The following is a 26,604-nucleotide window of genomic DNA, read 5'->3' as shown; positions in this document are numbered from 1 at the left end:
TACACAATATATAAAAATCAAACCCAGATTGATATCCAAAGGTAAAACAACAAATCTTCTAGAAAATAACACAAGAGATAACCTTGGGTGGGCAAAGATCTTTTAAATAGGACACAAACACCACTAATCTTTAAGGATGAGATTAATAAATTGAGCTATTTAAACTAGGAGTTTCTCTGCTTCAAATGGCCGCATGTGGAGACAGAAGAGCAAGCAGCACATGTAACTAAGGATTTCTCCCGCATCTGTAAGGTTAACCGAGGCATTATAGCCCAGTTCCTGGCACATGGGAAGTACTCCATAAAATTGTGTATGGCTCCTCTTATAAATGAGGCATCCAGGCAGGAGGACTATACTTCTAACCATTGCCAAGCAGACAAATCTGTCTCCTGTTTGACACTCCACAAAGAAAGATGTCAGAAAGGTTTCCTCAACATTTCTTTTACAATCCTTACAAAGCAGTGTCGAGGGCAGTCCCTAAGGTCTCCCCTGTGTCCCCCCAGCTGCAATCAGATGCAGACCAGGCGCCTGGCTCTCAGTACCACCACAGAAGGGTTCGGAGGTGCAGCGGTGGGGGGAAGGGGGTGAAAGCACCATCCTATCCTCTCAGCTGCATCGGTGGAGATCCCCCGTGGGGATCCCCCAGTGAGCTCAAAGCAACAGGGAGGGGCTGGTCAGGAGGGAAGAAAGCCCTCTTCTATTTCAAACATAGTGTTATTCATCATAACAGTCACCGGCATTCCCAGAAGCATGGAAGAGGGGGCTTTCAGGATGGTTTCAAAGGGGTCACCTCCTTCCTGCCTAGATAGGCCCAGGAGAAGCCAGAGCTCAAATGAGGAACATTCTGACTTATTTGGATGGAGAAACATTTAGGACAAGGACAAGATCAGAGGTCACTCCCCAACGTGCCCCTACAATGGTATGAATCCTCACCCCTCAGCAGAAAAACTTGGGCTTGCCTCTTGCTGTCCTCCTTCCTCTAATTCCTCCCCAAGAGGAAGACACATCCAGAAGCACCAGGCCGCTGTGAAGCGAGGGGCAGTGAGGGTGAAGACCCTTGAGTAGGCCCACCCCTATCAATTCTGGGGCCCAGAGGCTTCCTTGCTAGGACAGCGTCAAGCACCACGTGCAAACCTGTCTGTGGTTCACAGAACCTGTCTGCACCCTCGCAGCCCTGACCTCGCCACAGCCCTGCCCACTGAGCACGACCCTGACCCCCATTTCACGGAGGTCCAAGCTGAGCCTCAGAGAACTAGTTACCTAAAGCGGTTCTCGGGCGACAGACCTGCCCCACTTTATAGTCCTGCCTCATCAGGACACCGATAATAAAGATAGGAATGTCCATTTGTTAGCATCTCTTATGCTCCAGGCATAAGTACCTATATAGTTATATAGGTACTTCACTTCCATCAGCTCAATTGTCCTTCAGGAGGACCCCAGCACTAGGTGAGCGTACCCCATTTTACAGGCCCAGAGAAGGTAATAGCAGTAAGAGGCACACTTGGTTCCGGGCACTGTTCTAAACACTTCGATGCACATTAATCACTCAGTCTTCCCAGCAATCTGTGAGAATAGGTGGAAGTATCATCTCCATTTCAGAGACACAGAAACTGAGGCTCAGAGACAGCCGGCACATTGTCTGAGGCCACACAGCTAGGAAGTCACAGAACTGGGATTTGAACCAAGCGTTCTTACCACTGTTCCGCGTCTGGCAGTACAGGCCACCTACTCATGTGACACATCTAGAGAGTGTCAGAATCCGTTTGAAACCCCTGCCCCACTGAAAACCCAGTAGCTTCCCATCCAGCGATCCTGCCTAGGGTGGGGCTAGAGGGATACGCTAGGTCATATCTCTCCATCTGAGAGACAGCTTTCTGCCAATCAATCTCCGGAAACAAGACGCGTGGAGACTGGGCCCTCCATGCTGGCACTTGGCCCAGTCAGGCTGACAAAGCTGGGCCCAGCCCCACCAACTTTGACAGGATTTCCCTCTGCCTGCTGCTCACTGGCTGAAACCAACGCCTGACCCTCTTTCTCCCCTTCAGTCCCCATTGAAAGCCCTGAATGGGAGGTGCAGAGGGAGCTTGGAGGGAGAGCTGGTCTTCGGTGAGCCCCGCCTGCCCCTCCAGAAGGGGTAAGAGGAGCTGCGTGGGGGTGAGGAGAGGGGTGCTGGGGAGTGGTTGTGGGGAAGGGGTAACCTAGCAACCACTGGCTTATGCAGTCACAAAGCAGACAGTCTTGTCCACAGAACCCACAAGTCTTCCCTTTGTCCTCTTGCTCCTGCCTGCCTAGGCAACAGGGGCTTCTCACCCACTTGCCTCGGTGAGTCCAGGGGAGGAAACGAACACCAGAGCCAGACGGGCCCAGGGGAGGGCCCAGAGGGGCCAAGATGGGGAAAGGAAAGTTCTGAACCAGGACTGATGCGAGGTTCAGACTCCTGTGCCTGGTGGGCAGGGGGCCGGGGGAGGGGGAGGGGGAGGAAAGACAGGCCTCGCTGCAGCAGCTGTGTATGATCCATTAGCGTCTTCTACAATCAGCCTAATGGATCACATCTAACATTCAAAAATGCAAACAAGTAGGATGGGAAAATATCAGTGCACATCACACGCAGAAGGGTAAGTGTTGCCTCAGGATATTCTTGCTTCGGTTGCACATCCACAAGCGTGAGCACCTGTATGTGAATTGGGTCATGGTGTAAAAATGTTTCCTATTGTGGTCACAGTCAAGAGCATTTGGAAGTCTCTGTTCTAAAAACTACCTTTTCCTGTTGGCAGGTGCATTTGGGGCTTCCAAAAGCCCCGTTCTCAAGCCTGCAGCCCCTAAGTGTTCTGGAGCGCAGCCTCTGTCACCCGTGATGTCCACAGCTTCCTCCAAAGGAAGCTCTGCCCGCTGTTTTCCCTTTAGAGAAAAGATCAGGAGTCTCTCAGTCAGGCCGCCTGGCTCCTTGCTGTGTGACCTCAAAGTCTCTCCCCTTCCACCATCTCAGGCAATCCTGCCCCCTCCTCCACCCAAACTTGAACGGCTGGCCCTGGGCCAGTCTCTGGAATCCCTTGCAGATTCTCTAATTCTCAGGGTTAGTTCTCAGAATGCACTGACCTCCTTTTCCAACCCCATCGCGGGCACCTGAGCAACCAGCATTTTGGCTATATGTGTATGTGTATATACATTCAGGTCCATAGATTTAGATTAGTCACCATTCTTGGCTTTGTTACCTATCATCTTTCATCCATGTCATTTAATTAGTTTATTTAATAATATAATGGATGCCAATAAATGCACCTCTCAAACAAGAACTAGAATATCTCCACTAAAGCGTCTCATGTGTGCTGCCCAGCTGGTGTGGCTCAGTGGTTGAGCATCGACCCACACACCAAGAAGTCACTGGTTCAATTCCTGATCGGGGCACATGCCCAGGTTGTGGGCCCGATTCCCAGTGCAGGAGGCAGCCAATCGAAGTTCTCTCTCATCAATGTTTCTATCTCTCTCTCCCTCTCCCTTCCTCTCTCTCTAAAATCAATAAAGAAAAAAACAAACAAAAAACATCTTATGTGCTCTTCTCCCAACCCTCTCCTCCCCACCTGCTCTCAGAAATAGCCAGTAGCTGAATTTTGTATTTAACATGTCCTTGCTTTTCTTTTTTTGTTGTTGTTTTGTTTTTGTTTTTTTTGGTACATGCCCCTAGCGGGAACCGAACCCAGGACTCTCTGGTCCACAGGCCAACACACCAACTGCTGAGTCAAACCGGCCAGGGCTTGCCTTTTATTTTTTATAAGGATCTCAGGCTACATGGTCTTCTGCCACTGGCTTTCCTTGTCTCGACGTTATAGCTGTAAGATCCATGTTGTTGTGTGTAGCTGTGGTTCATCCATTTTAATTGCAATATAATTTTCAATTGTCTAAATGTACCACAGCTCATTTACCCATGTGTCTGCCATTGGGTATTTGAGTTATCCCAGGTTTGTACTAATCTGGGCCATGTTACGTTGACTATTCTCTCAAATAACCCCAGTGGTGCATTTGCAAGGGTTGCTCTTGGGTGTACCCCCGGGAGAAGACTCGCTGGGTGATATGGTATGCCAATGTTCAGTTCTACAAGATATTGCCAATGTTTTTCTCCTGAAGTATCTGCTCCAGTTTACATTCCCTCTGCCAGTCTATGAGAGGTCCTGATATCCATCTTCAACTCTAGTATTAAGTGCACTGATCTTTATTCTGTTAGAATCGTACAATGGCTGAGGAGGTAAGGACCCAGCTGGCTGAACATGCACTGCTGAGGTGAGGCCCCAAATGCCTATCCCGCTGATGGAGGAGGTGGTGGGGCCCAAGGGGGCCTCCGGGGAACTCAACAGACTGAGGGGCCAAGAAAGGTAGTCCTTCCTCACCTTCCACTGCCCTCATCTAGGCCCCCAATGGGTTCTCAGGGCTGAGGTGCCACAGGTCACAGGTGGAACCCCTCTCTGGGCGGGGAGAGTGAGTGGGGGCAGGGACCAGGCCCACTGAGCACAGAGATTCCAGGGATTTTCAGGGGATGACCTTCTCTGTTCGTTGGGGTTAGGGGAGGCCAGCTAACTGACTTTCAGAGAAAGTTTGCCTTATTTTTTTTAAGTCCCAGATCCCTTAGAGGAGAATTGAGCACGGAACAGGAAATCCAGGGGCCTGGTCAGCAAAATCCTCAGAGGGTCCTGAAGCAGAACACCTTGCTTAACGCCCATCTATGCCACAGAGGGACTCCCTCCAGCCAGGGCCACCCGGAGAAGGGAAAGCAGACAGCGAGCAGGCAGGTGGTCCCACCAGGCACCAGGCGGAGAGCAACCCACCTTTGGATCCTTGCTGGACCGACTTCAACCTCCTCCTCCAGGGGCAGAGGCACAGCACCCTCAGGAGAGGAAAGGGGTGCAAGGCGGAGGACAGAGAACCTGAGACAGCTTGTCTCCAGTGAAGCGAAGCAAGAGTTTGAAGCTTTCATGCAGCGTCGCAGCTCTGAAAGCTGCCGCATCAGCTCGGGACGCCCCTGATGGGGGGCGGGGCAGCCTGTACAGCTTCTCCTGGGCTGCCAATAGTTTGGCTTTGGGGAGAGACCATTGCTGGGGTCAGCACTCTGGCTCTGGAGGTGTATATAATGTGCCTTTGCTCTAGGCCAGGTATTTGGATGAGTAGGTGGGTCTATAGCTTCTCTTTCTGGCTTTAGAGATGGTTTCTGAGAGTAAACTGGGATCCTGGGGAATTCCATCTGAGTTTTCTCAAATGGATCCTAGCTCCCTGCGAAGGCACCTTAGGAAGACAGACGCCTCCCTGGGACTGAACTGTCCCACTTGGGAGAAGACCTGTGGGAGGCTCAGCTTCGAGGCCGAGGGGTGGTAGAGAGGCCCTGAAAGGTGCATTTCAGAGTATCTCAGGAATGGACTCTGTGCAAACCCCTGAGCTACGAGCTATGAGCCCAGGCGGGCACTGCTGCCAGGGGGCTTCATTAGCTTCTCCTTGACCCTCTTCTTCAGTCCAAGGGCTGAGCCGAAGGCTGAGAGGCACAGACCAGGAAGCCATGGAGTCGATGGGCCACAGAAAGAACTGATGGTCCCAGGGACTGTGGATTTCAAGGTGACCCGAGAGGAATTGAGGACCCCCAAGTCCCAAAACCCTAGCACCTACCGCTTCGGCCGCCTCAGCCACCACTCTTTCTTCTCCCGGCATCACCCCCACCCCCAGCACGTGACCCACATTCAAGGTAGGGCCTGGCGGGCGGTGGAAGGGGAGGCAGTCTTAAAACCTGGAGAGGCAGGACCCAGCCCGTTTCCAGGCTGAGGCCCAGAGAGAATGGGAACTTGCTTGGCCGGGGTCACAGAGCTACTTGGCCACTTGCAAGCACTTGGCCAAGCCCAGACTTGATTTGGGGGCAGGCTCCAAGTGCAGACTACAGGTGCCTATAGGATTTCCCTTGCTGCCGATTCTCCCATCTTACAAATTAGAGAAAGGGATGAAGGTTCTTCCTCAGAGTCGCACTCTGTTCGCTGACGCAGGTCATTTCATCCATCAAGTACCTACTGAGCATGAACTGTTATGAGTCAGGCACTTTCTTAGATCCTGGGAATTGACAGTCCCTGTCCTCATGGAGCTGACTCTCCGGTGGGGAAGGGTAGGAAATAGACAAGGTGTCTGAGCGTGGTAAGTGCCAAGACCCCAGAGGGGAGAGCTGACCAAGAGCATGACTTTTGAGCAAAGAACTAAAAGAAGAGAGGGCATGAATCCCCGTGTGGATACCACTGGGGGAAATGTCCAGGGCAGAGGAACAGCAGGCGTAATGGCCCAACAGCAAGGAGGCCAGTGTGGCTGGGGCAGAGTGAGGAGGGGGAGAAGAGATGAAGCAGAGGGGCAGTGGGGGTGTGGCGGTCACTGCAGTCATCACTAAGCCATCTCACTGAGTCAGAGGAGAACCACTGGAAAGCTGAGAGCAACGAAGGTCGGGAGTGGTCTATTGGCCTCTGTCTGGTGGTGGCTTGGACCAGGGAGGCAGTAGTGGGAGAGTTGGTGGTTCTGCCCTAGAGATATACAGAACATAAAGCCAGCAGGATTTGCTGATTGATTACAAATAGAGTGTGAGCCCTGGCTGCTTTGGCTCAGAGGTAGAGCGTCGGCCTGTGGACCAATGAGTCACGGGTTCGATTCTGGCCAAGGGCACGTACCTTGGTTGCGGTTCGTCCCCAGCCCTGGTCAGGGTTGTGCGGGAGGCAACCAGTCGATGTGTGTGTGTCTCTCTCTCCTTCCCACTCTATCTGAAGATAAATAGAAAAATATCCTAGGGTAAGGATTAAAAAAGAGAGAGAGTATGAGAGGAAGAGGGGGTCAATGCTGACTCCCGGGTTTTTGGCTTGAGTTACTGGAAAACCGGAGTTGGTAGTTTGGGACAAAAACACTCCAGAAGGGACAGTGGCGGATAAGAGAGGAGTCAGGAGTTTGGTCTGGGGCACGAGAGATGCTAAATGTGAGGACCCTTAAGATATCCGGGGGTGAGGGGGGAACCAAGGAGGCAGTTGGGCTGGAGTTCAGGGGAGAGATGCAAACATGAGTGGTTCGGGTGTGGATGGTGTTTGAGTGTGTGCTTGGACGGCAGAGGAGAGACCGGGGACTGGGCCAGGGACCCGAGGCTCCGAGGTCGAGAGGAGTAAGCAGCAGAGAAACGAGGAGTGGCTGGCGAGCTGGGACGAGCCGGGAGAGTGAGGGGCCCAAAAGGAAATGTTTCAGGAAGGAGACAGTGAGGGACCATTCTGTCCCAGGCTGGTCCACAAAGCTCAGCTGCCTGGTATATATCACATGGACCTTAGGCCGAAGGGTCCTCCTGTGTTAGCTGTCTGCCACCACCCCCAGGGTGCCCCGCACTCAGCCCTGCACAGGCTGACAAATGGCAAAGCGCTTCATCCAGAGTTTAGCTAATTCTCCCTCCCTGTGAGTTGAGCCAGGCCCCACTCATTGCGGACTATGGCTTATTGCCTCCACGCCCAGGTGCCCCTCTTTAGGCTGCTTACCTGTGTCTGCTCACACCTGCAGTCACTGCTCTGTCATAGAAAGCCAACAGGACCCAGGACTAGGGTCTCGGGAAGCCTGCCTTGCTGCTGACCCTGGGCACATCCCCGCACTGTCCACTCGGAGTGTCTCTGGGAGTAAGGTCTGGGAGGCCGCAGGGGCCCCCGGGCTATGGACTATGGTTACTGGGAGAAGGGGGCCAGTGCTCTCCCTGCCCAGCCTCCTGGAACTCTTGGGGTCCACCCAGGCCCCCTTCCCACAGCCTCTACGCCTTCACAGATCTCTCCGGGAAGTCCATCTGTGTCGTCAAGGACGAGTTCTCTCGGGTTCTCTTGCCTCAAACGGCACTCTTATCCGGCTATCTGATGGGGGTGCCCACCGCCGCTGTCCCCATTGGGGACCCGCAGTCCAATCGGGATCCCCGGCTTTCTTCTGGTGAGTACTTGGGCCACAGAGGCTCTGCCTTAGGGTTACACCTTTGTCCAAGGGCTGTCCTGCTTAGGGGGTGCGGTGCCTGAGAAGGAATGGGATCCGGTCAGGTAACTCATCTTTCCCCTTATTTCCTCCGGCATCTGCATCTGCATTATTCCCCACCCCCGAGGTCCTCAGAAATGTGCCCCTGCTTGGATTTGAGGTGTTTGAGGAGTAGCCACAAGCAGAGGACAAGCAGATTTGGGCAAGTCATGTGACTTACAGCTACAGACAGGAATGACGCTGGGAATCGTTAGTGCTGGTATGCGGGCCCCAGCCCTCAGCACAGCCCGGTCCATGGCACTGCTGCAGGGCTCGGGGCCCTGCTCCGCCCGCTTCCCCTTCTGTTGGGGGCTGGGCAGGGACTGGGACAGCCCGCAGGACCCAGAGGTTTGGAAGGCTTGGGCAGTGCGCTGTACCACCTCCTCCAGGAGTGCTTCGATATTTTAGTAATTGGCACAGAAAAGCGACTGATTCAGTCTTGGCTTCAGTTTCCTGGAAGAGGCAAAGCTGGAAACCACTTTCATCTTGGCACAAATAACCAGATGCTCTCCAGTGTCTCTCATAAAGCCACAGGCGAGGGCATCGACCGCCCCTCCACACCCACTCTCCTGCCCATCGATGGGGCAATTCCTAACCCTTCCCCCAAGGGACTGCCTCCCCTCCCCCTTTAAGATGCAGGTGGAAGGCTGGGAGAGAGGAGACCCTCCCACCTGCAGCCCCCAACACCAGTGCCACAGGGAGGGCAAGGAGGAGGGGCCCAGACATCGGTGGCCAGATCTTGTCCCCTTCCCAGAGACCTGGAAGAAGGAGTTGAAGGACTTGGCTTCCCAGCTGGTCATCTCCCCCAGGGAAAATGAGCTGAAGAACAAAGAGGTGGGTGCAGACCAAAGGAGCTGCCTGGGAACAGATGAAATGGATCATCCTCTGTCAGGAAATCCCTCCCAACCTGACCAGCAGAAGAGCAAGTGCTCATTGAGGTGCTGCTGTTGGCACTGGGGCAGGGGGCCAGGCAGACACCCACCGCAGGGAGAGGGCCACAGGGAGGGCTCCGAGGAGCGGACAGTGTCAGGTGGGGAAATCCTAGAAGGGGTCCTAGTTCCGGAGTGGGCGGGTGGCTCCTAGTGGAGGCACGCAGCACAAAGGCGCAGAAGCTGGACAACGCAGGACATCTTTGGAGAGCGGGGAGCTGAAGGGCAGGGCACAGTGGGCAGCAGTCGGGGAGAAGGTGGGAAGGGGCTGGCTTAGAGTGTGGGCAAGACCAGATTGTTCTAATTTCTAAATTTAGCATAGTGTCTAATCTCACAAGGAGGGGAGAGTCGCTGAAGGTTTTTAAATAGGATTGGGATGGCCTCATGGGTGCTATTTGCTGACCAGTAAAGACAAGTGGGAGGCAACTCAGAGGTGGTTGGAACCGGTCCTAGAACACGCCTGGCCCTTGTGGACGAGTCTCATCCTGCGCTGTGTCTCCTCCCTGCTCTGCCGCTAACTCCCTGCAGCTCTCAGGACAACTCAGTTAAATTGTGTCTCAGTTTTCTTATCGCTAAAATGGGAAGAGGGCTACTACAAGTTTAATTGGAGTTGCAGGGTCTAGAGGCACCAGGCCTTGTGCCCACAGGCCTGACTTAGAAGGATTTCCCAGGGTTAAGAAAGGATGCCAAGCTCTGGGAGGCAGACCTGGGGGCAGCTGGACTAGGATTTAAGGTAGGGGGGGGTGGGGGGTTGGCACAGACTACTGTTTTCGAATCTTTGATGGGCTGGGGGGAGGGAGGAGTAGCAGGGGGGACTTGCCCAGGCCCATGGTGGGTGGGAGGGGTGGGGGAGTAGGTGGGTGGCCAGCGTTCAATAAATTTCCAGGAGAAAGAGCTTTGACTATAATGGAAGGGCACCTGCTGGAGAGAGGGGCCTAGGACAGGGTGGGCTGGCCTGGTTGACATCCTGGGTCCCTGCAGTGCTGTGATGCTGAGGTTCCAGGAAAAGAGGTGATGGGCACCCTGGAGACGTGACCCAGCCTCCTTCTCTTCTCTTCTCTTCTCTTCTCTTCTCTTCTCTTCTCTTCTCTTCTCTTCTCTTCTCTTCTCTTCTCTTCTCTTCTCTTCTCTTCTCTTCTCTTCTCTTCTCTTCTCTTCTCTTCTCTTCCTCTTCTCTTCCTCTTCCCTTCCCTTCCCTTCCCTTCCCTTCCCTTCCCTTCCCTTCCCTTCCCTTCCCTTCCCTTCCCTTCCCTTCCCTTCCCTTCTCGTCCCCTCTGCCATCTCTCTCTCTCTCTCCCTCTCTCTCTCTCTCTCTCTCTCCCCCCTCCCTCCCTCTCTCTCTCCCTCCCCCCGCCCCCCACCCCGAGTCTCTAGCCACCTTTCTTCCAGCAGGAGGAGCCTCAGCGGGAGCAGGGTGCAAAGTACTCAGCAGAGACTGGGAGGCTCATCCCTGCTTCCGCCCGAGCCCTCGGCCGCCGCTGCTCCCACCAGGGCCGAGGGAACTACTCCTCAGGCAGGGATGAAGGACCCCAGACCTTTGTCCTGCAGGATCAGGAGCTGCTGGTGAGACTCCGGGAAGGCAGGGCTTCGGCCCTAGTCTCGGGGCAGAGAACAGGGTGGTATCACTTGCAGGCTCACGACAATCCCAACAGGACTCTTTCAAACTGCTGGAAGTGTGGCCTCTCTGGGAGTACTGGCACCTAAGACCGTAAGGCTCGAAACCCCAGACCCGGGCTCAGAAGCCGGGAGTCTAACCCCTGCTACTTTAGGTTTCTCCAGGCCTTTCCCTCTCTGTTAAGCCCTTCCCCCTTGTGGGGCCTTGGTGCCATCATTTAGCCAAACTGGGAGCACAAACAAGTTATCGCTCCAGTCTGTTCCAGCTTTGGACTTGGCAGGTTAATGAAGGGGTCGCGGGGGTGGGATGAGAAGCACAGACATGAAGGTGTGTCCGCAGACTGCACCCCGTGTGTGGTGCCCCGCAGCCTGGTCCCTCACACTCAAAGGAGTCTGCTGCCACCTCCTCCACACTCCAGTTCCCCATCAAGGCCTGGGATGAGCCCCGGATTGTTCCCGTGGGTTACGCCATTGAAAGTCCCCGCATGGTCTCCAGGAAAGGCCAGACAATGAGCCAGCATCTTGACATCTGCCCTGTGACCGGTGCTTTCAAAACAGTCCAGCGAACAGAGCAGACAGGGCCCGGGATCCCCATTCCACAGACGGGGAGCCCGAGGCCCTGCCAGGCGGCATTCTGTGGCCCAGGTCCCCAGAAAGGGAGCAGCATGGTAGGGACTAGAACGCAGTGCTTTCTCTACCACAGGGCGGCCTCGCCTTGCCTGGAAGTAGGTTCTCGGGTTCCTTGGGGAGGGTGCACAGGGCAGGTAAGTTGGACGCGGGGAATCGAGACGGACCCTGGGGCAGAGTGGGGCAGGGTCACCATACCGGGTGGGTAGCTGGGGGCAGGGGTGGACGCCCTAGCAGGCATAGGCGTGGGGAGAGGCTAGCCCAGGTTCCCCTCGGACCGCCACGGACTTGCGTGGGCTCTCCTGAAAGAGGGAACCTCACTCTCCTAGGACACCCGTTGCTCCACCTCCCGTCGCGGGCTCGCACTGCAGCCAACCGTAGCCACAGCCGCCATCAGCACCCTGGCCTAGGGAGCCCCCAGAACCCCTTCGAGACAGAGCTGGGTCTTGTCTCAATGATCCTTGCCTGGAGAACACAGCGGGGAAGGGGCCCTGGAGCAGCAGAGGCCACAGAGGCTGAGGACGCAGCCGCCAGCACAGCGGGAGCCCTGCGGGGCGGGAAGGAGCCCCAGGCCCAGCGGTTGGCAGAACCAGCCAGCCCCGGCCCCCAGAGAGCCCACTGGCATCACCCTGCCTCTTTGCTAACATCGCCAGGCTCTGAATTTGGGAACTTCAGGGTGGGGAGGCTCTTGGGGTCCCTGCAATCCCCACATCAAGGACTCAGGCATTTGGGATTCGGTGCGTCTCTGAAGAGCTGACTGTCAAGCTCTGACTTTGCCTTCTCAGGGAGGGACTCGGGGGTATGGCCAGCCCAAGCAGGGCTCAGAGAAGAGGGTCCCCATATCTGATTCTGAGAGTTAGTGCTGCCTCAATCTCCCTTCTAGGTGTCCCCCTCTCTGACGGCGTCAGATTCCTTGCCGGCTCAGTGAGGAGGCTGAGAGCCTGCCTCCAGGACTGTAGGGAGAGCAAGCCCCTTAGCCTGCACAGTCCCCTGCGGAGGGGAGGCAAGGGCCATCTGGGGACCAGTTAGCCAAGCATGTGGCTCTGGGAGCCCACGGGGGGCAGGCGCATGTGCTGCCGGCTGGACCGTGGCGTCCAGCGCACTGAGCCAGGCCTGTCCTCCTGCCCACAGATCTTGGAGCTGCTCTCCCAAATCCTGCAGACAGATTCCCTGAGTGCTATCCAGTTCTGGCTTCTCTACGCTCCTCCCAAGGGTGAGGCGCCGCCCCCCGCCAGGTCACCCCGAGTGGGGGCTGCTGAGGGCCCTGTCCTCTGGTTCTGCAGTACTCACGTGCCACTCAGCTGCCACCCCAGGGCCTCTGCCGGGGCCTCTTCTTTTTGGAGCCCCAAACTCATTTTGTCCAGTTGGACGTCGCTGCTCCCTGCCCCCATTCCTCAGTGGGACTTCCATGACCCCGCACCTCAGAAAGGACCTCTCCTCCCTGCTGACTGCAGGCTCAAGCCCAAAGACCAGACTTAGCAGACAGTCCCTCCCCCACCACTGTGGGAAAGGCACACACACATGCAAATACATGCACATAGCAACACATGTGTCTGCACATGAACACATGGATGGACGTATATGTACATGCTGGGCCGGAGGTAGAGGGCATGTCTGAGCGGGAGGGTGAGGAGAGCTGAAGGAGAAGGCTTCCTGATGGGGGGAGGGGGGAGAGGGGGAGGTCTCCGTGGGCTTCCCAGAGTGGGCCAGGGGGTGATGGGCAGGTGGCCCAAGCACACGGTACACACGAGGGAGGTGTGGAGGGGCTGGGCACACAGCACACACAGGGCCAGGGGGAAGGGGGACAGAATGCGAGATGGTTAGAGAAAGCTGCCCTGGGCCAGCGTTGGGCAGAAGAGCTGGAGGCCCCGCTTCCTGCATGTCCCACCCAGTGCCAGGATGGGGCTGGGGTCGTGCCCCTGAGGACTCTGCTTGCTGGCTGTGCTTACAGAGAAAGACTTGGCACTGGGGCTCCTGCAGACGGCGATGGCTCAGCTCCTTCCCCAGGCTCTCGTCTCCATCTCCACAGAAAGGCTTCTGAACCAGCTCCAGGAAGTTCAAGAACCACCGCAAGAGAGGCTACAACCACCCTGCAGGTGGGCTTCGCACCTCTCACCTGCCCCTTCCCCAGGAAGAACTGCTCCCTGACACCCAGCAGCTGTCCTCCCAGGCGAGGCCAGTAGGGTCCAGAGAGGGGAGCTGGCACTGGCAGAGCCCGAGATGACTGAGCTGCCCTGGAGGAAGAGGTCAGCCCCTCCCACGGGACCTCCGGGGCTACTTGTGCTGCTCAGCGCCCCCTCTCCAGACAGACTCCAGCCGCCAGCCATGGGGATGCCCGAGGGGGGACCGATGCCACTTGTAGCAAGACGGGCTGGAGAAGCCTCAGCTGGCCCTCCAGAGCTCTTGGTCCCTGGGAAGACACAGGCAGGCAGCAGTACGTTTATGTCGGTGTTAGGGCCCTGGACGGGGGGGAGAAAGGGATTAATTCCAAGTTGGGCAAAGGGAAGGGGCGGGAAGCCTTACAGAGCAGGTGAGCGGGGCCTGGCAGCCAGCCCTGGAACCTGCCATCTTGAATGCCCGTTAATGGCCTGACGTCGCTGGGCGCTTCACATATTTCTAGTCCAGATGACCACCCATGGAGGCCCTATCGCCTCCCTTTTACAGACGAGAAAACAGCTCAGACACAGTTGAATGACCCAAAGTCACGTGGCTGGTCAGCGGAAGAGCTGGGATCAGACAGGCTCGCCTGGTGTATCTGCCCCGTGGGGCTCAGAGCACGGTGGGGGGGGGGGTGCGCAGGGGCCGTGTATGTTTAACATCACCCAATATTTCTGAGAGCTTGGAGAGCACTGCTGGGTGGGTGGGATTGGAACAAGTGAAAGACGGTGGGGAGTGTGGGAATGGGCGTCAGTAACTGCACGCGTCAGGGAGGCTAAGTTTCGGGGTGGTGGGAGCGGGGTGGGCTTGGGGAGACGGGGCAGGTGCTGTGCTCACTTAGTTTGTGAAAGGTGTGGGTGCTTGCTCTGGGCCTGCGTTTGGTTTTCTGTTCCACTTTGGGACGCCAGAGGCGGCACGGGAGAAAGGCAGGCTTCACCGTGACCTTGGTCAAGACACCGCCCTCTGTGCGCCTCAGCGCTACCTCTCCAAAGCCCGCTCCCAGAGCGTAGGGAGAATGACGTCAGGTGCGCGAAAAGGCTTGCTGAAGTGTAAAGCTGATCCAGGACAATATGCTTGTAAACAATTCATTCGGGAAGCAGGTTCGCTCTCCGATCACAGGCGGGGCTTCCTGTCTTCCAGGAAGCAAGAGGCCAAGAGAGGGCCTGGGGGAGGCCCGAACAGCGGCCTCCCTTCCAGCTCCTGGGACAGGGGCCTCGGTTCCCTGTGGCCACAGCAGGCAATGGAATCACAGTCGTCAGGGTCTTGCTTGGGGTGGTGCCAGCCATGCACAGACGCTGGCTGGTTCTCAGGGAGGATTGGCTCCCACCTCCTCCTGGAGTACCTTCCTCACCCCCCTCCCCACCCCCTGCCACTCTGCTATGGTGTGGTCCAGCCTGACCTTCCCAGACCTTCTTCCCTTTCTGTTGGTTATAGCCAATCCCCGAAGAAGTCAAAGACACCACCTCTACCAAAGAGCGAAAAGCCAGGTAAGATTCCATGTGGCAGGTCACTGCGGGCTCACTTAGGCCCACCCTGGCTGGATTCCTTGGGGGATTTAAGGCTCCTTGGGGGTGGGTCTCTGCCCAAGGAAGCTGCTCATTTCATCCATTCATCCATCCACTCATTCATTCATTAATTCAACAGAAACATATTTAGCACCTATGTGCCAGGCTCTAGTGACCACGGGAAGAATTCAGACAAGTCCCTGCTGCCATGGAGCTTGCGTGCCAGGGAGGGGGTGCAGACAAGTAGAGTCGTCCGAGCGGGACCGGTGCTGTCAGGGAAAGAAAGCAGGGCGATTTGATGGACAGTAAGGACTAACAAGGCGAGGAGAGGGCTCCTTGAGCTGAACGACAGGAAGGATTCAGCCCTAAGCAGGTCGGGGGAGACCCTACAAACAGGGATCCCACCTGCCTGGTGTGTTGGTGAAAGAGTAAGCAGACCAGGGTGACCGGGGCCTTGTGGTTGGGGACAGTGGTAAGAAATGAGACAGGTGGGCCTGGTATGTGGTCTCACACAGAGTACATGGAGGTGCACTGGAGGGTTACAGCAGGATGGGCAGGACCCCTCTGGCTTCTGTGTGGAGAAACCAGAGGGGTCCTGCCCGCCCTGCTATAACCCTCCAGTCCCTTGAGGGACAGGAGAGGATGAGGGAGGTGAGGAAGGAGGCTGTGCAGTCACCCTGTGCCTTAGACCAAGGCGGGGAGAGGAATGGGGGAGGGGAGAGAAGACAGGTGTCTGCCATGTGTTATATTCGCCCCCACCGGACTGTAAAGAGTCCTGAGTGGCTGGAGGAGTGTCTGCATAGAGTAGGCACTTCGTGGATATTTGTTACCTGGATGTAGAAAGAGGGTGGTAGTGAGGCTCTGAGAAGGGAGTCAGCTCCTCCTAGTCACCAGCGGAGCCAGAGCAGAAGCAGGGTTAACTCGGGTTCTCGTGCATCTCCCTCTGCTCTCACACATCTGCCCGAGGCCTCGTGGAGACGGGGATCCACCCGAGTCTCCTGGGCAGCTCCCAGCTCGGGGCCTGGCCCCTCCTCATCCTCTCCTGCTGGCTGTGTCTCCCCTTCTCCCAGAGCTCATTGGGAAAGCACAAGTTCTCCGGGTGCACTCAAGCCAGAACTCGGAAGAGAAGGCGTCGGAGCCAAAGACAGGGTGCTGAAGAGTCTGCGCTTCTCGGCTCCCCCTGCTCTAGAGCCAGTCCGGATTTCGAGCTTATTTCTGCCCCCGCCACCTGAACAGCAATACGTCCTTTCCTATCACATAGAGCCTATTAAAATACCACCTTCCCTTTAAGACGATGTTTCCATTCTCCCGTGAGCAGTAAGTCTGTGCTTGGGTCGTTTATTCCTGGAGAGGGCGCGAGCTGCATGGAACCACCCCCACCCCCGTGGAGAACGCCCGAATGCCGCTGCCCATGTGGGGCTCACCTGGCTCTTTTATGTTCCATAAGGCACATCGTGGCTCAGGGCAGCCTGAGAAAAAGCTCTGCCCCTCCTTGGACCAAGGCACACAAGGCTCTGGGTAGGTCAGAGCAGGAGTCAGGAACCCACGGGCCTCCTTAAAATAATCATCGATAGCAGTTATTGAATTCCTACCAGGCACTGAGGCAGGGACTTCAGTAATAGCTAATGAACACTGTCAACTGACCCAAAAGAGTCAGGGGGCTCTGGCTAGATATAAATGACACAGATTTACTCAAGGGCCTTAGGCTTTGCAAACTGGAAACACAGCACGTTCCAAAGAAGAAAGATAAGCTGAGGGTTCTTAATAGTATAAGGCACATCCAGTTCTGCACTCTGAGCCCCTGCATTGGTCTAAGATGGTACTTGTCAGATGTCTGGTGGTCTGCACAATGAACATTTCCTCCTTGAGGTCATTCAGTGGCTCACTGGAGGTTTGGTGCGTGTCCCGGTGTTACCACACAACGCACTGACATGCGACCAGGTATTGGCACAGGATTGGAACGTTCAAAACTAAGTTCCCAGAGTCCGTTGAAACAACAATAATTGTTTCCTTATGCCTCAGTCTACTTAATTTTAATAATTTAGCAGCTTGACTGTATTGACTCCATTTTATTTCTTCACTGTATTCCTCAAACACTATGTGAATTGTTCTGCATACTTCATGTGAGGTCCATATTTGATTCTCCCAAAAGCTCTATGAGGGAGAATATTAATACTATAACTCCCATTTTATGGATGAATAAACTGAGGTTCAGAAAGGTAAAATAACTTGTTCTAGGCCACATAAGAAGTGGCAGAGCCCAGATCCAAACCCAACAGGTCTGGTTCTAGAATCCCCACTCTACTGCCTTACAAACAGCAACCCTCACCGAGAGTTATGGTTACATTCCTGAAAAGCATGAGGGGTAGCAAAATCGAGGAGGAAAGGAACACCATTATACAAATGTGACTCAGATGTATCCAGGGTGTGCCTGCCTTTTAAGATCTAGAGAAGATGGCCTTGACCCACTGGGAAGTCCCTGAGATTTCTACAAATTCCCTGAAAGGGGAAGGGGAGGAAGGCACTGAGGATTTACAATGTCAAGGTCGCCTGTGGCTCTGAGCCCCTACTTGTCCCGAGTCCAGTCTGTGATGGTGGCTCCATGCCACACTTGCAGCACTGCCCCGCCTCACGTCCATTCAGGTGGATTCAGTCCAGGGTGTTCCCAAATACCCCATCCACACAAAACTTCTGTGTGCGGTGGGCCTCAGGGCAGATCAGGGGCTGTGAATCCAGCAAACGGCTTCATGGTCAGTATTAAACAGCCTTGCTTTTCAAAGTCCTTGGCCTCTCTCCCCTGGGGATGTGTCCTTGGTGGCAGCCTCTTGCCATACTGCTGGCTCTCACCTCCCCTGTCCCCCCTCTGACAGCAGTTTGCCCCTAGAAAGCTCACATTTATTTTATCTTTTTTTCTCATTTTTTATTGTGGCCAAATATCACATAAAATTTTATATCACATAAAATTTACCATTTTAACCATATTTAAGTGTGCAGTTCAGTGGTAGTAAGCACATTCACGTTGCTGTGCAACCATCACCACCATCCACCTGCAGAACTTTTATCTTGCAAAACGGAAACTCTGCCCATTAGTCAAGAACTCCCTCTTCTCCCCTCCCCCCACACCCCGCCAAATTCCAGTCTACCTTCTGTCTGTGAATCTGACTACTCTAGATGCCTCATGTAAGTGGAATCATACAATCCTACTTATTTGTCCTTTTGTGTCTGGCTTATCTCAGTTAGCATAGTGCCTTCCAGGCTCATCTGTTTTGTAACATGTCAAAAATTCCCCCCACATTTATTTATTTTTTCTATCAGTGCAATAGTTTAGCTTCCTCCAACCTCTCTTCCCAAATCTCCAACCCCGTCTTGGCCTGTCCAGCCCCATTAAGAGGCTGAGCTGAACATGAACAAGGGTCCTTGCCCCTTGGCAGTTGTGGTTATGAAAATATACCCCTCTTCCACTACAAATAATTTTTAAGAACCCACACAGCAAAAAAAAATTCTAGAAGATACCTATTTCCAAAATAAACCATACTTGTTCGCACAAAATCCCTGGCTCTGGGTAATCCTTCTACCTCACCTTAAATTTTTCAGGAAATACGGCCATGAGATTAACATTTACCATTGCAGCTTCTCACCATTTTCTTATTCCATAAAGTGTAACTCTCATCAAAGTTGCCTAGTTTATCCTTCAAAATGATTTTTTTTGCCTAGTTCATCCAATTGATTTATTTTGCATTCTCTGTCTCCTGTTTGCTTTTGCAATTCTGTGCAAAATGCTCATCACTGCCTGGCCTTTGCACCCATTGTCATTGCACTTAAAGACCAGATGTTCTAGAGCAGTAGTTCTCAACCTTCCTAATGCCACGACCCTTTAACACAGTTCCTCATGTTGTGTGTGGGCATATCTGCACGTGGGCGGACCCGCCTGGAGACGGATAGAGGAGCCGTGTCTCGGTTCCTAAGACCATCAGAAATATGTGTTTTCCGATGGTCTTAGGCGACCCCTGTGAAAGGGTCGTTCGACCCCCAAAGGGGTCACGACCACACGTTGAGAACCGCTGTTCTAGATCCTGGCTTCTCACCTTTATATTTTGAGGGTAGACTGTAAACAGATCTTGCTCAGCAGCCATGCAGTCTATCGGGAGAAAGAAAGATAAGGAGACTGAGCTGAACCATGCACACACAAAAACGCTGTGGAAATAAACACAGTGATATGCAAATGGGAAGCTACTGAAAAAAAAATATGGCTAAACTACGGTTATATGGGATAACTTGACCTCATTCAATGCTCATGACAACTCATAAGGTAGATGTGAATATGCACATTTTACAGTGACATGTCAAAGTTCACACAGCCAATCAGTAGTGGGTTCAAGCCCAGGGCCTTGGTGCTCCCCAGTCAGTGGTCTTTCTGATACTCTGCCACCTTGCAGGCCACACCCCAAAAGCTACTGTCTCCAGGCAAAGAAATGGGCTCTTCTCTCCTTTCCAGCCACATCACCTCCTCTTCCTCCCAGTTCCTCCTCCCTACCTGTTGGAAATGGAGCACATGGTCGGCTTTAACTCTCTGGCCCTCCTCAGAGTCTCCCAACAGGGCTGCAACCTCTTTCCATGTTTGAAGAGAGTCATTGCTAAACCCTAGGGGGACCGCCAGCAGGGGGATTTGAAGGTTTCAGACATCTGAAAAGCACTGGTCAGAGTTGTCACTGGCCTTCCTGGAAATGCCAATGGTGTTGGGCCTGCCTTCCGCGTCACCTGCACCGGGCCATCTGTGCCCCTCTGATCCTGTGCAGTTTGAAGGCCAGCCGGTTAGGGGGCTGTGGCCCTCCGTCTGTCTGGCTTTGCAGTCTCTGTGCTCTGCTTACTGGCACTTTCTGTCTCAGTGACTCGGCCCCCATTCGACTTCTGCTGGGTGTCAGGGCACTGTGGCCACTGCTGGCTCACTCCTAAGTTTTTCCTAAATCCAGGCCCTGGAATTTCCCTTCTTATCCTCGGCTCCTCTGCATGAATAGTGAAGGCAGGTTTTCTCTTTCAAGTATACCTATGGCATGGTCTTAATGTGTTATTTGTAAAAGTTTCTCAAACACATGAAAATAAATATAAATGTATTAAATTAAATCATTCTTCCACGTGCCACCTAAGTTCATCTGTTGGACCACCAGAGTATATTTACCACATCGTGGGAAACCGTGACTAAAAGGATTGCCATTTGGAGAGAGGCACCCCAGGACTCTTGGCTTAAGGACACACTTACCAGTCAGCTTCTCCCCGCCAGTTTGCTGGCTCCACGAACTCCGCGCCCCACCCATTCCACTTAAACAGATGGGAATAGGCTGGAGACCCATTTCAGCAAAGGCAGAGGGGAAGGCTTGTACATTGTACATTACTTGTACAATGTTATTATAATGAATATAATAATTCTATTCCCGGGGATATCTTCCAAAATGCATACCCCACCTTTCTTCTGCATGCTCTTTTCCTCTCTCCCTTTCCTTCCTTCTTGGAGTCCTTCCTTCCTGCCCTTTCTCCTGTAGCATTGTTTTTGCATAGGTACTATACGCACAGACTATGGCTGCTTGAGTCTCCTCCTCTTGGTTTACCTGGGCTCCGTACGCGCCCTCCCTTTGGAACATGAGCTTGAGAGCCGTGTCCCTGGTTTACACGCTCCCTTTTTTCCTCTTTAGCTGCCTGGGACCGAGGGGTTGGTCTGCGTCCTGAGAAGCCAGTAAATCAAGGGTGTCTCTATTCTCTTCATCTATAATTTTTTAAAAACTAAACTTTTAACTTTGGAACTGTTTTAGATTTGCATAAAAAATACAAAAACAGTAGAGTTCCCCTATATTCCACACCCAGTCTCCCTCATTATTTTTTCATATAACAGCTTTATTGAGATCTAATTCACAAACCATAAAATCCACCCATTTAAAGCGTAAGAGTCAATGGTTTTTAGTATATTCACAGAATTGTGCAAAACAGTCAATTCCAGAACATTTTCATCACTCCATAAAGAAATTCCTATATCCACGAGGAATCTTCCATTTCATAACAGGTCTGCAGTAGGTTTCCTATACCCATTAATCACTTCTCATTTACCTGGAAGCTCCCCCTGCCCTGTGCAACCCCTATTTTCTGCCTCAGTGGATTTGTCTACTCTGGCCATTTCATATAAATGAAATCATACAGTATGTGCTTTTTTTTCTGACTGGCATCTTGCTTTAGCAAAATGTTTTCAAGGTCACCCATGTTGTTGTATGTATCAATATTTCATTCCTTTTATGGCCAAATAATATTCCGTTTTATGGACATACCAATTTGGTTCATCCATTCATCAGCTAATGGACATCTGGGTTGTTTCTACCTTTTGGCTAGTATGAACAGTGCTGCTATGAATATTCGTGTACACACTTTTGTGTGGACATGTGTGTTCAGTTCTTGTGAGTATCTACCTAGGGTGAAATTGCAGGGTCATATGCTAACTCTGTGTTTAACATTTTTGAGAGATAGCTAGACTGTTTCCCAAGCAACTGCACAATTTTAACACGCCCACTTCGCAGTGTATGAGTTTGCGTTTCTCCACATCCTGCCAACACTTGTTATTATCTGTGTTTTTTTTTTAATTATAGCCATCCTATTGAGTGTGAAGTGGTATCTCATTGTGCATTTTTAAAAATTCTCACCTGATATTTTTAGAGAGAGGGAAGGAGGGAGGGAGAGAAACATCAATCACTTGCCTCCTGCCTATGCCCTGACCAGGGATCGAACCTACAACCTTTTGGTGTATAGGATGACGCTCCAACCAATGAAACCAACCAGGCCATGGCTCACTGTGGTTTTAATGGCCTTTCCCGGGTGACATATGGTGTTGACCACCTTTTCATATGCTTATTGGCCATTCGTGTATCTGCTTTGAAGAAATGTCCATTCAGATACAATTTTGTTTTAAAAACCAAACCCCTGTTTTGCACATGAGGACCCTCCAACCTGTCTGGAGCTTCCTTAGTTCTACAGGGGATGCCCTGCAGGAAAAGCCCACCACCATGTTGGTCTGAGGATCTCAGATTGTTGTTTGCTTCGGGTGTAGCCCAGCAGTGTGTTCATTCTTCCCACCTAAGCCTTTGTGTGCCCTTGGCGATTAGTAATGTAGAGTCATTTTTGCTTACGCACTTTCTTCCTGCCGGCTGGGAGAGGGAAAAGTGCATATTATCGACTCCTCCATCTCCGTCTGCGGTGCTCTTTCTCCCTATCGGGAGGCAGCACCAGGTGCTGTCGTGCCCACCTGGGTACTCCCAAACCCCAGTCCCTTTTCCACCAGACGGGGGGCACCGCGAGGTCCCTAGCCTCCTCTTTGCCCAGCTGCTGTCATTGTACTACTCTCAGGGAGCAGAGCAGGTGTTCCTTCCTGCAGCCTTCGTTCGGTTCGGTCTCCAGTGCGGCACCTCTAGGTGACTCTTCCTGAAGATTTGGTTTTGGTTGAGACCCTTCCCAGGTTTCTACATTAGCGACCCATTTCTTGCTATTTTTATTTCCTCTGGGCCACTGAAATGTGCAAAAGGAAATAAAAATAACAGTGAAGTCGCTGGAACAGTAATTGTTTAAATTTTGGCCAACTTGGATGTAAAGAAGTCCAACCCTGAAGAGCATACAAGCACGACAACCAACTCAGGCTGCAAACACACGGCCCTGCCATTCAGCAGGCTGGGGACAGAGACAAAGCCCGCACAAGGTTAACAGGAAGTGCTGGGTCCCTGAGGTCCTGCAACAGTTGTAAAATGCCATTATCACCCCCTTCGAGTAACTGTTCTTTCCAACGAGACCCCAGAGCCCTGTTGCTTTTTCATTTGTTCCTTGGGATACCCACCGGCTAAACCACCCTTGCCTCCTGACAGCCCCAGACCCCAGCTAATCCTCACTTCCCATAGTCCTGCCTCCTCGCGCCCCAAGTCAATACATTTGGTTTTGCTGAAGCACAGTCTTGTCCTTTGTGGCCTTTTGGCTGTTTAGCCTTTAAGAACTGGTATTAAGTTGATGTAGCTCAGCTCTTTTTTCCATTCAGCTCAGCTTTTTCTTGTTTGTTTGCCATCAGAGATCATTAACCCAGGGTAATGCCTGCTGAGGTGTCCTCTTCCTGCCAGCGGGAAAGGGGGGGATAGTGCCTATGCGCAGCTCTCCCAGATTTGTCCACCTCTTTTTTTTTAAATGCCCACCTGAGGATGTGTTTTGTATTGATTTTAGAAAGAGAGGAAGGGGCCCTGGCCGGACTGGCTCAGCGGTTAGAGCATCGGCCTGCGGTCCAGAGAGGCCCGGGTTCGGATCCCGCTAAGGGCACATACCTCGGTTGCAGTTTGTCCCCGGCCCTGGTTGGTCGTGCGGATGGCAGCCACTCGATGTGTCCTTTTCACATTGATGTTTCTCTCTCTCTCTTCCTCCCACTCTATCTGAACAAAAAAATGGAAAAATGTCCTTGGGTGAGGATAAAAAGAAAGAAAGAGAGGAAGGGAAAGGGAGAGAGAGAAACATTGGTCAGTTGCCCACACCTCCCTGACCAGGGGTCAAACCTGAAACCTGGGTATGTGCCCTGACCAGGAATCGAACCTGCAGCCCTTTGGTGCATGGGATGATACTCCAACCAACCGAGTCACGCTGGCCAGGGCTGTCCTCTTCTAAAATAGAGTGGGCTCCCAAACATGGCTGCCCATGCAGGAAGGTGGCAATCGTCCAGGCCCAACCATTGACAGCACTTGGGGAAGGGCTAGTGATCAGTGTGCACATCCCAGGGTCTCTCCCCAAACCCTGCCAGGGAACGGCCAAGGTGTCACTTGGCCCTGCCCCCAGCAAGCTGTCCCAGGGAAGTCCCTCCTCTCTTTGGGCATCAGGTCACTCCTCAGCTCCCTTGGGCCCCTTTTCGTACTTGGACAGTCTGTGATTCTAAGTTCAAACTATAGAATTAAGTGATCACTAACATTTGTTAAAGGCTTTTGATGTCCCTGGCACTATGCTTAGCATTTAATATATATTATCCCATTTAGTTCTCATAATGAGATTAGACATTACAATAACTCCCCCCCCCCCTTTTTTTTTTGGTGGTATGTGCCCCTAGCGGGAACCAAACCTGGGATTTTCTGGTCCATAGGTCGATGCTCAACCACTGAGCCAAACTGGCCAGGGCTCCCTCCCCTTTTTTTTAGGTGAAGAAACAGAGGCAAAGAGAGGTTAAGGAACTTGTCATAGATAATGAGGGGCAGCCATGCATGTAATCAGCATAGCATACTGTTTTGCTAAGTATCACGGAGAGGTTGAAAAGAAACCGAGGCAGAGATAGACACGACTCCCTCAGTCACACAGCCAGAACCCTCTTCTGACCTCTTGTTCTAGGGCTGCAGGCAGCGCCCCTCAAACCCATCTAGCCAGGGCTGAGGCGGGGCTCTTCTTGCAGGGCCCTGGCCCTTTAAAATAACCTGACCTGGAGCCGCACATGTCCGACCTGAAGAGAGACGGGAGAGGAGAAGCTCCAAGCAAAGATGCTGTGCTGGTGGCTCTGGGAGGTCCAGACCACCCCACCTGGGCTCAGCTCAGCAGACCAGAAGCGGCAGGTGGCCAGAGAGGACAAAACCCGGACTGTCGATGAGTTTCCTTTGAGCTTTGGAATACTTATTTTTGTTAACACTTAAAATTCAGGATTTAAGATTTCTCTTAACACATCAGAAGCTACGGCAACACTGAATCCTGTTCCACATGGATAGCTCTCCTTCACTATGCCCCCCCCCCCCTTACAGATGTGCCTGGAGTCTGAGCCCTGCTGTGCGTGGTGCCCGGTCCGGCTTATTCCCGTCCATGCAGTGAGCTCTCCAGCTCTCCCTGCCCCTTAGACTCCTCATCCCCATAACAAGGCCTCACAGCCCTGAGACAACCTGGCTCTTGGCTGGAACAATTACCCAATGAGCATGTAGTTCACTCACCTGTCTTACAGTAGAAGCTGGGCCCTAGAGAGGGAAAGGTTTCGCCCACACTCACGGATCAGGGCAAGTTCTGTGTGAAGTATATTTTATTGCATTCTAAATTACAGAATGTTAGCAGTAGGGAATCCAAGCCCATTCACTGCAGAAGGTGTTTATTGACAGCTTAGTTTTACCCAGTGGCCAGGGCTATTGGGTCATGACCACATTCTAGTTCTGCAGCTGCTTGGCAGAGTGGAAGGACAGACTTGGTGGCTTTGGAGCCAGGCTTGGCCACTCCCTGTGTCACTTACTGCAGTTACTTCATTACTCGGAGCCTCAGCTTCTGCTTTTGTATGAGAATTCTTTCTAGCACAAGATTAATCAGCGAATGGATTATCTGTGCTCTGGTTTCAATACTAAGAACCTCAAGCCCTTTTTGCGAACACTGTCACTTACTGGCTAACGGTGGCTGTGCTGCACCCAGAGTTGCAGGCATGTGCTTTGTCAACTGCGTGATCTCCCCACAGCTGCGCATCGAGAGACTGTCCACCTTTTGCTAGACCTGGACTTTCGGCAAGGGCCTCAAGCTCTCTGAGCCTTAGCTTCTTCACATGTGGAAGGGCGATGAGAAGAGCACCAACATCGCGGGTGGCTGTCAGGGTTAGTGAGATATTAGGTGAAGGGCATAGCACAGTGCCTACACGGTATGTGCTCGATAAATGTTAGCAGGACAGCCCCCTACACTCAAACACCCATTTCCAGAAATTAATCTAGAATGAAAGCACATTACTATGATCACACCTACTCTCTTGACAATTCTTTTTTTATCCTCACCCAAGGACATTTTTCCATTTTTTGTTCAGATAGAGTGGGAGGGAGAGAGAGAGAGAGAGAAATATCCACGTGAAAGGGACACATCGAGTAGCTGCCACCCGCACGACCCAGCCAGGGCCGGGGACAAACTGCAACTGAGGTACATGCCCTTAGTGGGAACCGAACCCGGGTCTCTCCGGACCGCAGGCCAACACTCTAACCGCTGAGTCGAACTGGCCAGGGCTTGACAATTCTTTATACAAGGACAGGCTAGCACAAGGGGTCTTGTGACTAGTCTCCCATACTATCTTCACCGCTGCCCCACAAGGATCGGGTCAGAGATGGTTTCCCTTCTTGCAGGTGATAGGTCCCGCGAAGCTGATGGTCAGACATGGAAATGTACAGAGCTGAGCTAGAGCCTGGATCTTCGGCCTCCCTGACCCAGGTTCTGCCCCCCGCCCCCGCCCTGCACCCTGCTGATTACTTAACCAGATGCTCTGCAGATTCAGAAGGCCCCCAAAGATCCTGGGCTCTTGGGGACACCTTTATGAATGCCACTTCTTTCCATGCAGACAGCAAGTTCAGAACGTTCTGGTGATGTCATCGGTCTGGATGCCCCAGACTTCTTCTGCCCGTGTTTTGAGAGAAGGTGATGAAAATCAAAATTTTTAAGATTTAGGCTGTAGCACTATTATCCCATTGGAGAGACTAAAGTCTGACCAACTTTTCTGGAAGGCAACTGGGAAATATGTATCACGTGACTTCAAAATGCGGTTTTGGTACATGTTTCACTTCAATTCACTTCTGGAAAACGCTCTTAAGGAAAATCAGGTAAAAATGAAAAGATTTACCTGGCATCATTGCTTGATACCAAAACTTAGAAACAACCTAAATGTACAGTACTAGGGAATCTGGTTAAATACGTGGCCATTTAGCCATACAGTGGGTAGTATGTGCCATGAAAAATGAAGGTGTAGCTTGAGAGATTTCAGG

The 26,604-nt window shown here is 52.7% G+C and overlaps 1 protein-coding gene across 1 annotated transcript; it reads left to right on the top strand.

Moving 5' to 3' along the window:
- The first annotated feature begins 4,228 nt into the window (after positions 1-4,228).
- TBATA (thymus, brain and testes associated) lies at positions 4,229-16,016 on the top strand. The gene is made up of 9 exons (XM_036264846.1): positions 4,229-4,275; positions 5,496-5,722; positions 7,795-7,950; positions 8,783-8,862; positions 10,347-10,520; positions 12,330-12,411; positions 13,150-13,294; positions 14,790-14,842; positions 15,931-16,016. The coding sequence occupies exons 1-9, from the start codon at positions 4,229-4,231 to the stop codon at positions 16,014-16,016; spliced, it is 1,050 nt and encodes a 349-aa protein (XP_036120739.1).
- The last annotated feature ends 10,588 nt before the right edge of the window (positions 16,017-26,604 follow it).

Source organism: Molossus molossus, unplaced genomic scaffold, assembly GCF_014108415.1.
Source record: "Molossus molossus isolate mMolMol1 unplaced genomic scaffold, mMolMol1.p scaffold_m16_p_17, whole genome shotgun sequence".
NCBI classification, from domain to species: domain Eukaryota; kingdom Metazoa; phylum Chordata; class Mammalia; order Chiroptera; family Molossidae; genus Molossus; species Molossus molossus.
The sequence above is the reverse complement of the archived record's forward strand: the minus strand, read 5'-3'. Positions and strand labels throughout refer to the sequence as shown.

Excerpts from the sequence above, each read along its gene's own strand:
- TBATA (XM_036264846.1), top strand. The coding sequence starts at position 4,229 with ATGGCTGAGGAGGTAAGGACCCAGCTGGCTGAACATGCACTGCTGAG. Across the intron at positions 12,412-13,149 it reads TCTCTACGCTCCTCCCAAGG|AGAAAGACTTGGCACTGGGG; the intron begins GTGAGGCGCCGC and ends CTGTGCTTACAG. Across the intron at positions 14,843-15,930 it reads ACCAAAGAGCGAAAAGCCAG|AGCTCATTGGGAAAGCACAA; the intron begins GTAAGATTCCAT and ends CCCTTCTCCCAG.